The following is a 13,106-nucleotide window of genomic DNA, read 5'->3' as shown; positions in this document are numbered from 1 at the left end:
ACTTCATTATATGCAAACTGAATAAAACCTACCACAAAACAATCACAAACCTATTCTGCCTCCTGTAAAACACATCTGTCAATTGTTCCATTCATGTAGAATGACCACTCAAGCAACACGTGGCTACAACCCACAATGATATTTTAACTCCACAGAGTACTTCTGCTTGCAACCTCTAGTGACAGGGTTCTGCTCTTTCCTCAGTTTGCAACAACACACACAGATGCACTATAATTGTATCTCTCGCATGAGGTAGTAGTCTTTCCCACACCTATAGCACATATACATCCACAACCGGCACATGTATACACAACTAAACTCCGACGGGTGCTAGGTATTTTCCCTAAATTGTTAATTAGACTACATATGGGATTGAAAGTAAATCCTCACACATTACTTCCAAAACAACCTACAGGTGGATGTTTTAAACTTCCCAACCTGTCATGAAGCACTATGCATTCATTCAGCAGACTGCACCATAGCAAATCCCAAACAACAGAAGTAAACTTGCACAGAAACTTACTGAACCACACATGCATCGCTATTAAGATGTACATGGCACAGGTCAATATTCAAGAATCACCAACTAAACTGTTCTCCAATCTAATCAACCTCACAGTTAGTGGCAAACAAGACACATTTCTTATCAGAAGCACATAGAATAATAAGAACTCAATGAGAGCCAAATAGTCCAGCTGAAAAATGTACAGAATGTCGTATTTTTACATCAAAATTTGGATATATGCCAAATATGTGATGTTTCGACTTCCAATGTCCTGAGGACACAGTATACTCTCGAACAAAACAGTCTAATTTCTATCTTCAATGCCCATAGAGATAGTCCTACTTCTCTTTCTAAATGAACCATGAGGCTTTGAGTAGTCTTTCTTCAATGTCTCCGGACATCTCCCAATCCAACATCAGCTTACTGCCCTTTTTCATGGTATCAAATTGTACATAGCCAGAGCCTTCATTCCAACACACAAGTCTGAAATCCAAGCCATTGGTGAGTCTCTATCATGAACAAGCTGCACTGCCATGGCCCTAAACACCAAACTCTCTTCACCCAGCACCGACTGACATATGCCAGAGAGGTAAGTTCCCCATTTACCTGGTGCTGCACATTGCCCATCGATTTGACAATAGCATTAGCATGAACCATGCCATCTCGTCTGGTCATTCCACACTGGGCACCAAAACATTTCCATCTCCAACGGCATGCACTAACCTGTGCTACAATTATCTTAATTGAGAAAACATCCTGTGCATCAGAAAATTCTGCTCCATCATCACCATCACAGTTGAATGTATTAGTGCCTCAAGTTCCATGGATCATTTCCGAATTATGCCTACGATAAAGGAAATATTGTGCCTCTTTCCAGTGTATCCACAGCACCCTCTAAACAGTGCTCTCCTTCTAACAGTTTCTCCATTGCATGGTTCTTAAGCTTAGGACTATACACTGGGACACGCCACACCAGTTTGTAACTCCCCTCAGCGGGCTCCTTGTCTTTGTCCACCCTACTCACTGGGCTCCACCTCCTCCCCAGCAGATTTAACTGACACAACGTGCTGGTGAGGTTGAGGGTGGGTGGCCCAAACAAGTCCTACGTGACTACAGGGCCATCTTCCGTCTCAGGCCAGGCCTCCACCTTTGTCAGAAATGGCTCCCAACTGCCACCAGAGTCTTGCTGCATTTTCATGGAGGTCCCTAAGAACTCATAGCCTAAATGTTGTAGTTAGAGGCACGGGTCTACATTCAAGAATGCAGAGCCTCTTGAGTAGGAGGTATGTTTTGTATGTCTTGGTAGGTACAGCAACAGCAAGTAGGTCTTGCCATGGTTACATCATCCTACCAGGATTCTATTACATCATTCACTCTCAGCATTCAAAACACCAGCTCAGACACAGAGGGAATGGAGAATACTATACTTTTTCAAGGTATTTAACCAATAAATTCAGCAAAATTATATGAACCAGAAGGAATTCGTTCTGTGATGTGGGATGTTGAAATAGAAAAAGGAGATGAAAGGATGAGATTTAGACACTAATTTGCAGATAGGAAGAGGTCATGCAGGGACTTTGAGGCCCTTGAAATCATGAGTTTGAAAATGGAACGATTAAGCCTGTCTGTGTTGTACTTTCTTCTCTATGTAGTGAAAATGTGTAATAAAAGTACAGCTCAAGTGAAGGAGTAGGAATATGCTACTTACCAGTATGCATCTGTTCTTGGCATAGAGGGCTGCAGAGTGGTACATTATGAATAGATCGCCATCTGGTGTTGGGCTCGGATGATTGCACTTTGTTTTTCTCTTGGAGAGTCTTTTGTATCTTGGTGACTCCTCCCTTAGTTGGTAGTGCGCATGGGCATCGGCTCCATCCTTAGATTGTTTTGCCATAGTAGGGTTAGATGGAGTAGTATAGTAGAATACAGATAAGAGTGCCCATGTAAGTGTATCTAAATAAGATAGTGTTGGAACAGACACAGGTTTCCGGGGAGGCTGGGAGGGCATGTACCACTCTGCAGCCCTCTATGCCAAGAACAGATGCATACTGGTAAGTAGCATATTCCGTTCGAGGCATATGGGCTGCAGATGGTACATTATGAATAGACTATACAGCAGTTCTCTCCCTAGCGGTGGTCGCCCGTGTCTGTTGCAACTGTCTGAAACAATGTTTTTAATACTGCTTGTCCCACTCTAGCTTGTTGTGTTGTGTGCACATCTACACAATAGTGTTTTGTGAAAGTGTGCGGTGTAACCCAGGTAGCCGCTTTGCATATGTCATCTAGTGGAATGTTTCCCAGAAATGCCATAGATGCTCCTAGTTTACGTGTAGAGTGAGCTCTAGGAGGAACAGTTAATGTTCTCTTTGCTTTTAAGTAGCATATTTGAATGCATTTTACAATCCACCTGGCAATGCCCGCCTTGGAGATGGGATTGCCTTTATGTGTGGGAGAAAACGCAACAAATAGCTGTTTTGTCTTTCTGAAAGTTTGTGTTCTCTCTATATAGTACAATATGGCCCTCCTAACATCCAGTGTATGTAGGGCTCTTTCCGCTACTGTTTGTGGTTTTGGAAAGAAAACCGGTAATTCCACTGACTGATTGATGTGGAATGCTGAAATAACCTTTGGTAAGAATTTTGGGTTTGTTCTAAGAACTACTTTATTTTGGTGTAGCTGCATAAATGGTTCCTGAATCGTAAAAGCCTGCAGTTCACTTACTCTTCTAAGTGACGTGATAGCTATGAGGAAGGCCACCTTCCATGTGAGGAATTGTATTTCACACCTATGCATAGGTTCAAAGGGTGGCCCCATTAGTCTGGTAAGCACTATGTTGAGATTCCAGACTGGGGAAGGTGGTCTTCTTGGTGGAATGACTCTTTTGAGTCCTTCCATGAAAGCTTTAATTGCTGGTACTTTAAACAATGACAGGTGTTGTCTGTTTTGTAGGTACGCCGCTATGGCTGCTAGATGAACCCTAATAGATGTATATGCTAGATTACATTGTTGTAAGTGTAATAAGTAGCAAATGATTTGTTTAGTGGATGCGTCCAGAGGGTTGATGTGCTTACTGTTACAGTGTATAGCAAACCTCTTCCATTTTGCTGCATAGCATGCTCTGGTGGTAGGACGTCTTGCCTGTTTAATGATTTCCATGCATTCTGGTGGTAAATCTAAATACCCAAACTCTATGACCTCAGGAGCCAGATCGCTAGGTTCAGTTGTTTGGGATCTGGGTGCATTATTTCTCCATGGTTCTGTGTAAGATGCATGGGTAATAATCTTAGCTTTTGATGTGGTACTTGTGAGAGTTGTAGCAGCGTGGTGAACCACGGCTGTCTTGCCCACGTGGGTGCCACTAGTATCATTGTCATTGAGTGCTGCTGCAGTTTCCTCACCAGTAGTGGAATTAGTGGTAGAGGAGGGAACGCGTAAGCAAATTTGTTGGACCAATTTATCCACAGTGCATTGCCCTGGGACCTTTGGTGTGGGTACCTGGATGCGAATTGTTTGCATTTTGCGTTTTGATGATTTGCAAACAGATCTATCTCTGGTTGCCCCCATTTTTGGAAGAATGGCTGTAGTATTTGGTCGTGCAGTTCCCATTCGTGAACTTGCTCTGACTGTCTGCTTAGGATGTCTGCTATTTGATTTTGAATTCCTGGTAGGTGTTCCGCTAACAGGTAGATTTTTTGAGGAATGGCCCATCTCCATATGTCCTGTGCTAGTTTGGACAGTTGGAGAGAGTGTGTCCCCCCCTGTTTTTGAATATAATACATTGCAGTCATGTTGTCTGTTCTGATCAGGACTGCCTTGTTTGTTATTTGCATTTGGAAAGCTTTTAGTGCTAGAAATATTGCTAACAGTTCTAGGTAGTTGATGTGCAGCTTCTTTTGCTGCGCACTCCACTTCCCCTGTACTGTGTATTTGTCCATATGCGCTCCCCATCCGGAGAGCGATGCGTCCGCTGTTATTATTACTTGTGGAACTGGCTCTAGGAACGACCGTCCTTTGGAAATGTTTTCTGTGTTCCACCACTTCAGAGAGCGATACGTCCGGTCGTTTACCAACACCAGATCTGTAATCTGACCTTGAGCCTGATTCCACTGTGTCGCTAGATACTCTTGTAGTGGGCGCATTTGTAGTCTGGCATGTGGTATTAGCAGTATGCAAGAGGACATCATGCCTAATAGTTGCATAAACACTCGTGCTGGTAGTGAGTGTTGTGGTTGAAATTTTTGTATTAACCCGACCATTGTCTGTACTCTGATCGGGTTGGGGTATGCTATTGCCTTTTCTGTGTCTACTGTAGCCCCCAGGTATTGCTGGATCTGGTTTGGTTGCAGGTGTGATTTTTTGTAGTTCACCGTAAACCCTAGGTGGTGCAGCAGTTGAATTGTCTTCTGTGTGTTGTGAAGACATTCTTCCTTGGATTTGGCCTTTATTAGCCAATCGTCCAAGTATGGGAAGACATGTATTTGTTGTCTTCTTAGGTGTGCTGCCACCACAGCTAGGCATTTTGTGAAAACTCTCGGTGCTGTTGTGACACCGAACGGAAGGACCTTGAACTGGTAGTGTTGTCCTTCTAACACAAACCTTAGGTATTTTCTGTGGGCTTTGTGCATTGGGATATGAAAGTAAGCGTCTTTTAGATCCAGTGTAGAAAGAAAGTCCCCTTGCTTCAGTAAAGGGAGTACTTGTTGGAGCGTGACCATGTGGAAGTGCTCCGAATTTATGTAAGCATTGAGAGGTCTGAGGTCTAATATTGGTCGTAGGGACCCGTCCTTTTTGGGGATCAGGAAGTATAGAGAGTATACTCCTGTTCCTTGTTGATCCTTTGGGACCTTCCCTATTGCATGCTTTTGTAGAAGTGCTAGCACTTCTTCTCTTAACAATGTCAAATGATCCTGACTCATTGGGCGCTGTTTGGGGGGGATGTTTGGCGGGGTAGCTGTGAGTTCTAGGCAATAACCATGTTGGATAATTTGTCTCACCCACTTGTCTGACGTGATGTCTTCCCAGACAGGTAGGAACTGTGATAGACGTCCCCCGACCGGTGTTATGTGGTCTGGGGGGAGATCTATGAAGTCACTGTTTTGGTGTTGAGGCGTTGCGGTTGTTATTATTTCCGCGGCCTCTACCCTTATTGTTGTTACCTCTGTAATTACCTCTTGAATTACCTCTGGGTGATGTTGGTGTGAAAGATGTGGATTGCTGATTTGTTCCTGTGTTTTTTGAGCCCCCTCTATAGGTGGATCTACGAAAGGAACCTCTGTGCGTTGGCTGTTGCAATGCTCCCATTGACTTAGCCGTTTCTGTATCCTTTTTCATCTTTTCTAATGTCTCGTCTGTACATGACCCGAACAATGTCTTCTGATCAAATGGTCTGTTCAGTAGGGCTGTTTGAACTTCTTGTTTGAATCCTGAGATTCTGAGCCATGCGTGCCTTCTTAGCATGACACTAGTGTTAATAGACCTTGCTGCAGTGTCTGCTGCGTCTAACGCACACTTAATGGAAGTATTAGTTATTATTTTACCTTCCTGAATTAATTGGTCTGCCTTCTTTTGATGTTCTTTTGGAAGATGTGTGAGAAGTTTTTCTAACTCATCGTAATGTGCCCTGTCGTAACGTGCGAGTAGAGCTTGTGTATTAGCTATACGCCAGCTATTTGCTGCCTGTGATGCTACTCTCTTGCCTGATGCATCTATTAACTTCGACTCTTTATCTGGTGGAGGAGCCTCTCCTGTAGATAATGAGTTTGCTCTCTTACGAGCGGTTGAGACCACCAGCGAGTCTAGGGGTACATGCCCTCTAATAAATATTGGGTCCTTTGGAGCCGCTTTATATTTTTTATCGATTCTTGGGTTTAACACCCTGGCTCTCACTGGGTTTTCGAATATTTCTTCTGTGTGAGTGAGAAGACCCTTTAGCATAGGAAGAGTACCTGATGTTCTCTGTGCACTAGGTAGAGTCTCTAACAAGAAATCCTCTATCTGAGGTTCTGTGTGCATATCTAGTTTGTGATATTTTGCTGCCCTATTAATGAGCTGCACAAAACCTGTGTTATCATCAGGTGGTGAAGGCTTTGAGGGGTATAGCTCTGGGTCGTTGTCCTCATCTGACCCTACATCGTAATTTTCCCATGGATCTTCCTCATCCTGGATAGATTCGTCATCCCCTTGAGGTTCTCCCTCCCCTATATCACTGTCTACATCTGACTGAGGTGTAGCTGGTCTTGGTGTGGAGGGTGTAGGAATATGTGGCCTATTGTGAGGAATAGGAGAAGAGGGTGTGTCTTTAGGACGAGGAGAAGCAGGAGGAGTTATGTTCGTCCCCATTGTTCTCTTTTTTGGAGGAAGAGGTTTATCTTCTGACTGTTCACTCTTTCTCTTCTTCGTGACCACTTTCCCAGTTTGTGGGTCAATAAACAAGATCTTTTGCTTGGGATCTGTTTGTTGCTCTTGAATCGGTACCGAGGGTCCTGGTTCCGAGAGCTGTTTTTGTTTTCGATCCTCAGATCTTTCTGGTTTCGACACCGAATGTCTGCTCGATTCCGACTTTTTGGGTATCGAGTGTCTTTTGGGCGATACATCATATTTCTTTTTCGACATGGAATGTTTCGATACCGAGCTCTCCTTTATATGCCGCCTCGGTGTCGAAGTCGATGACGCCCTTTTCTCGGATCCGACGTGGTGGGATTCCGAGTGTTTCGGTTTCAGTTTCGGTTTCGTTGCCGGGCCCGAAGGCGGGGCGTCGGAAACTTTTTTCAGCGATTTGACCGGGCCCGAGGGCGGGGTCGTTACCGCACGGGGTCGGTTTTTCGGTAAGGGGACGTCGTCACTCACGGTTTGTTGCTCGAAGAGTTCTTCAACCTCCGACTGGTCCCCTTCCGACCCCGACTGGTCCTCTTCTTCCTCGATTTGTTCGTCTCCGAACAGCTCCGGGATCGCCTCCGCCTGCATTCTGGAAGCCTCGTGCCTTCGAGCTCGACGATTTCTGATCGTTAGCTTGGAGGAGAATGCTGCGCAGGCTTCGCAGTCCCTGGATTCGTGTTCAGGCGATAGGCAGAGGTTGCACACCTCGTGTAGGTCCTTGTGTGGGAACTTAGCACCACACGATGGACATTTTTTGAATGGAGTCCTTTCCATGGACTCCGGGCTTGACTGCGCCGAGAAAGGTCTCTTGTTCTTCGACGTAGATCCAAGTTTTTCTCTTCTATTTTGAATTTGTAACGCGTCGGAATGGAAAAGAACGCGTTCGCTAACAATACCGTCGAATTGGAAAGGGAATACGCGCCGAAAAATCACTTTCTTCAGAAGTTGATCTGGAGCGTCTCGATCTTCATCCGAACCCGATGGCGGAAAAAAACAATCTAAGGATGGAGCCGATGCCCATGCGCACTACCAACTAAGGGAGGAGTCACCAAGATACAAAAGACTCTCCAAGAGAAAAACAAAGTGCAATCATCCGAGCCCAACACCAGATGGCGATCTATTCATAATGTACCATCTGCAGCCCATATGCCTCGAACTGTATATTTCGCTCAAGCTTCATGACAGTGGATCACCCTTATGTTATCTGCATTAATGCCAGGGGCATATGTGTACTCACCCCCCTTGGCGCTGCACGACAAGCAGTACCGAAATCTCGCTTTTGAAGTGTGTAGTAAACATATGTGCAGACCACTCAGTGATAACTACATAGGCTAAAATATGATCACACCATTGAAGCAACAGATCACAAAATCTATTTTTATTTAAAGAACGTTGACTGGATCCAACATAGGGGAAGTCCCTGCCAGTTCTAGGATACACACCAAGGTATCTGATACATTATCCAGGTTACCCCATCATACATTTAATCACAAAAATGATGGGAAGTGAAAAGTAAATGGAAATGTGCATCAGTATAAGAAGATAGCCGCAAGGACTCGCATGTCTTTCAAGTTCTCTGTTCACACTTCTGCCAGAATCATACTTTGCTTCTGAAGTGGGGCTTCCACACTCAGTGGAAGGGGCATTGCTGTTGATGCTATGGTGTACACACATGCATGAACAAAGATATCCCCCCCCCCCAAAAAAAAATTCTAAATTTACTGTCCCTTCTATTCGTAATTGGCTAACAAAATAACTCATATGAAAAACTTCATTAACCATTCATAAAGCGTTGTAGGCTCCTGAGCTACTGCAATTTTTGACGACTCTAATTATGAGCGTTTCAATCTATTCACAGGTTCGAATTGAGTGACGCGTTTAACCTGTCCCACGTACTTACCTCATTTCCAGCACCGGGGAGAAATGTCTTGACCTTGATTGTTTTTCCAGGAGCAGGAAATGGAGACTCCATTAAACTCCTCATAAAGGGATAAACCAAAGCAGCAGATATTCCCCGGCGCCGCTCCACTTCGTCCAGGATCTGAATGGTGTCATCGAGAGAGAGCAGAAACAAGGGAAGAAACAATAAGAGCGTTACAATCTGACATTTACTGGGAGCGAGCTCTCCATTCAACCAAGCACGCTCACTCGTAAAATAACCGATTTGGTTTCAGTCCTGAAATGGAATAGTTTTTATCATCGGCTAATTCTTATCCAAATTACTTTCAATGAAAACTATATATTCGAGGTCTGCTCTACATCATCGCAGCTCTTCAATATCAATAGCCAATCAATGGCAGGCTAACTTCTTCCTCACAGAAGTCATCATTTTTAGTGCCTCGCAAACTTGGATTTAGGCATATTGCCTTCGTATTCAATCACACACGTTTTTATAGGTTTATTATTAAACAAACGTTTTCATTCAGATGCTCAGTAATAATAGGAGGGCAAGAATGGAGAAGCAAGAAATGAAAAATCGTGGGGCTTAAAATGAATGGTAGGAAAGTTCACAGTGAATCTGTGCGAAATCAGTTCAGTTCAAAAGCTTTTATTCGGTTTGTATTTACACAACCATGTAAGCTGAACAATAAAATACAACGATAAAATACTATTAATTATAACACATCCTCGAGATCATCATAAACACAGAAGTGTTGTGCGTCAGCCTCTAAACAATATAGGAAATTAATTCATGAACCGACCTTCATATTAACTTAGTACTAGAATGGAGATACACTATTGTATGTAAATATATCAGTCAAATAACCAATTGTTACAACAGTCAATTATAAATTAAATATAACATATACAAATACTTCATGTTAAAGTGCATAGTGCATGAAAAAGTATCATGTGCAAGAGTCCAGATGTGCAAAATTGCAAGAATTATATAATTTCCCTTTCCAGTAATATTGGAACTGTGGAGCTGAACTGAACTAATGCTCCTTAAAGTGGCATATGCAAAATAGAGTGACCTGTGCATGAATGTATATTTGACCATAAAACAAAATTCTCACAGTAGTATATACCTCTTCACAACTCTTTTGCAGTTCATTATATGATTTACAACAGCGGATGGTAATTTGCAGTCAGTAGTTAATCCTTCTCTGATATAAAGTGACATGTGCTTAAGTGCAAATATGGCCATAACAAAACAAAATTTCACAGTATTTTACAGTAATATCGATTTTCTAGCAGCTCTACTTTTCAATATAAAATGTGCAACATAAAAACAGATATCTAGGCTCTCAAGAGAACATAATAATTTCATTGCGTCTGCTGATAAACGAATTCCATATTTTAAAAGGATAGGCTTCAGATAAAATTTCCCTAAAAATACATAAAATTTACAAAATAGCAGGAAATGACAGCAACTCTGTTTTGAAACATTATCACAGGGGCAATTTGCATTAGTGCCTTGCCCTATAATGGGAAAGGACACAAGATGGTGAGCAATGCCCAACCTTAAACGTATTGATACAAATCGATGTGAAGGTCTGGACACGTCTACCAGATATGCCTGAAGCCCGCTTTTAAGTTCCAGTTGCCTATAAAATACAGAGGTCTTATGGGTCCTAAGTAATTTATTTATTTCTTCCCCCTTGTAGGACAGAAACAAGTCTTTTATTTCTTTCTTGGAGAAAGGAATTACGTAATCAGACTCCTTGGAGATGGTAAAATCAAATAATACGCTGTACCAATGAATGATATAACTCAACCATGGGATACGTGAGCAATAATCTAACTTGAGGCAGTCTCTAATTATGGACTGCGTGAACTCAGTTTCCTTCTTATGCCAAATGGAGCTCCATAAAAGTAAGGGACGTAAAGCAGCCAAATCAGATACCTAATTTAGGCCAGTTTCCTGGTGGATTAGATCAGTGGATGCTGAAGCCGGGGCACACAGCATCCGTCTAAGAAAACTATTTTCATCTTTTTGGAGTTGTACTGTAGGGGAGTGACCTCACAGTCCAGCTCCATATAAAGCTGAAGAAACACACCTTGCATTGTATATTGTTATCATATCCTTGATTCTGCAGTCCCCTATTTTTGCAGCGAAACGAAAGATGCCATTGGTGTTCCTGGTCATTTTATATCTAATATTTTCTTGCTCACTAGTCCATTTACCATTGCCTTCAAAGGTAATACCTAAATAACAGAAAGTTTTGACAGCTTGTATCTTTGAGCCATCCAAATAGAAGGACCTAGGTGACTTCATTTTTCTACCGCATATCATGGTATATGTCTTCGATTTGTTAATTAAAAGTTTCCTGCCATTGATAAAATCAGTAAATTCATCGATGAGCCGTTGAAGGCCTAAAGGGGTACGGGAAATTAAAGCTGCATCTTCGGCATATAACAATACCGACACAACAGTGGTATCTATTTTTGGAGCATCTGCCAGGATATTGTTTAAAACCATAGCTATTTGATTAATAAAAAGGGAAAATAAAAGCGGTGCCAATACGCACCCTTGCCTAATGCCTCTTCGCACAGCAAAAAACGGGGTTCGCTCACCAGTCGGCCCATATCATACACGGCAGGAAATTTTTTCGTATAACCTTTCTAAAAAGAACACGATCTCTTTTGGGGCCCCAGATTCGAGCAGTACTATCCATAAAAGAGAGTGATCCACTAGATCAAACGCACTGCTCAAATTGGCGCAGCATAAAAACAAATTTCCCTCTTTCGCTACTGTATATTTATTTATTAATAGATCCAAATTTATACACTGTTAGATGGTCCCTAGCCCCTTTCTAAAGCCATACTGGACTGGGGTTAATACATTTAGGTCTGAGGCCCATGTTTCCAATCTTCTTAAAAGCACCCTACTCATCACCTTTATAGAAGAGTCCAGTAGTGATATTGTGCGGTAATTGCATGCTTCGGAACGCGAACACTTTTTATGTAATGGAACAATTAGTGATTGGGCCCATGACATTGGAAAATTCCCCAAGGCAGCAGTGTTAAAAATCCTTGTAAGGATTGGGGCCCATAAATCAATTACATCCTTATATAAATCAATCGGGACCCCATCCGGTCCCGGCGCTTTGCCCCCTTTGCTATTTACCAACCCTTCCTGTACCTCTTCAACATCCATCAACAGTGGTAGTGTAGGCCACGTAAAATCGTCATTTAAAAAAGGGGTTAAAATCACCTTTTCCGGGTTAAAAATGTTAGAAAAGTGTTCAATCCATTCAGTACAATTTACGTAGGACGTCAGTTCAGGAATATGATTGTCTTTTAAAAATGGGCTATTCACAGTTTCCCAAAAGAGTTTGCTGTTGTTGGTTTCAGCTGCCAAGCTTAATTTGTCCCAGGCGTCTGATCGCAACTTTTTTGTGCGCCAACACGGCTTGTTTATAATTAATTTGGAGCTCATGGACAAGAATTTGGTTACGGGGCTTTGTCCCCAATGCCAATTTAAGTTTATGTAATGCCTGGGCACATTTAGAATCGAACCACCTCGTCTCATCTTGTTTCTGACCTTTGGTATTTCTAGTTAGTATACTCTTAATTACATTATTTATCTCAGAAAATGCAGTTTGTAAAGTGTCATAAAGATACTATTGTGGTCACTAACCACCTGTTCTTATATCCAAAGGTCAGTATAAAAGCTGTTCTTCGAGATTAGGATATGGTCTATATTGCTGTTCCCGTTCCCCACAGTAAATGTTGGACATTTAACATGGCCCTTTTTCATGGAACAGTCTAACAACTCGAGATCAAACCTTGCCATTATTGTATTAAGGGTCATTCCATATCCACAATGTGGGAAATGCAGCATGTCGCCTTTAATCCCAACTGCATTAGTATGGACCTTCATAAATCCACGAGTTGGTATTTATTATTGAGCATACTCGAATATTAAAATCGCCCGCCCATAAAATGACTACAAGTTTGCTCGAAAGTTTCAATACCCTATCTAACTCTTTTTCTAGTGGATCTAATGGAGCTCCCCTACCTTTATGGAAATTATTATTGTAATGGTGAATTAAGACCAAATCTTTGCCCTTTGGGAAAGATAGTCGCAAAACTTGGCTATAATTACCAATAGATGAATAAAATATAATTTTACACCCAATCAATTTATTGGATATAAGCATCAGTAATCCACCCTTAGCTTTCCTATTGGGGAGGGTATGGCATTTAAACAATAGGATGTGTAGCCTTCCACTACAACATGGTCTGTACTCCAGGTTTCTTGTATACAGATTAAGTCACT

The 13,106-nt window shown here is 42.2% G+C and overlaps 1 protein-coding gene across 3 annotated transcripts in view; it reads right to left on the bottom strand.

The window, feature by feature from the left end:
- DENND2B (DENN domain containing 2B) overlaps positions 1-13,106 on the bottom strand; it is a 1,017,138-nt gene that overhangs the window by 124,939 nt on the left and 879,093 nt on the right. For all 3 annotated transcript variants that reach the window (XM_086955999.1, XM_086955998.1, XM_086956000.1), the window contains one exon: positions 8,781-8,921. In XM_086955999.1, coding sequence (XP_086812125.1) covers positions 8,781-8,921 — 141 coding nt within the window. The remainder of the gene's footprint in view (positions 1-8,780; positions 8,922-13,106) is intronic.

This window comes from Lissotriton vulgaris, chromosome 2_1 (genome assembly GCF_964263255.1).
Source record: "Lissotriton vulgaris chromosome 2_1, aLisVul1.2, whole genome shotgun sequence".
Classification (NCBI taxonomy): domain Eukaryota; kingdom Metazoa; phylum Chordata; class Amphibia; order Caudata; family Salamandridae; genus Lissotriton; species Lissotriton vulgaris.
The sequence above is the reverse complement of the archived record's forward strand: the minus strand, read 5'-3'. Positions and strand labels throughout refer to the sequence as shown.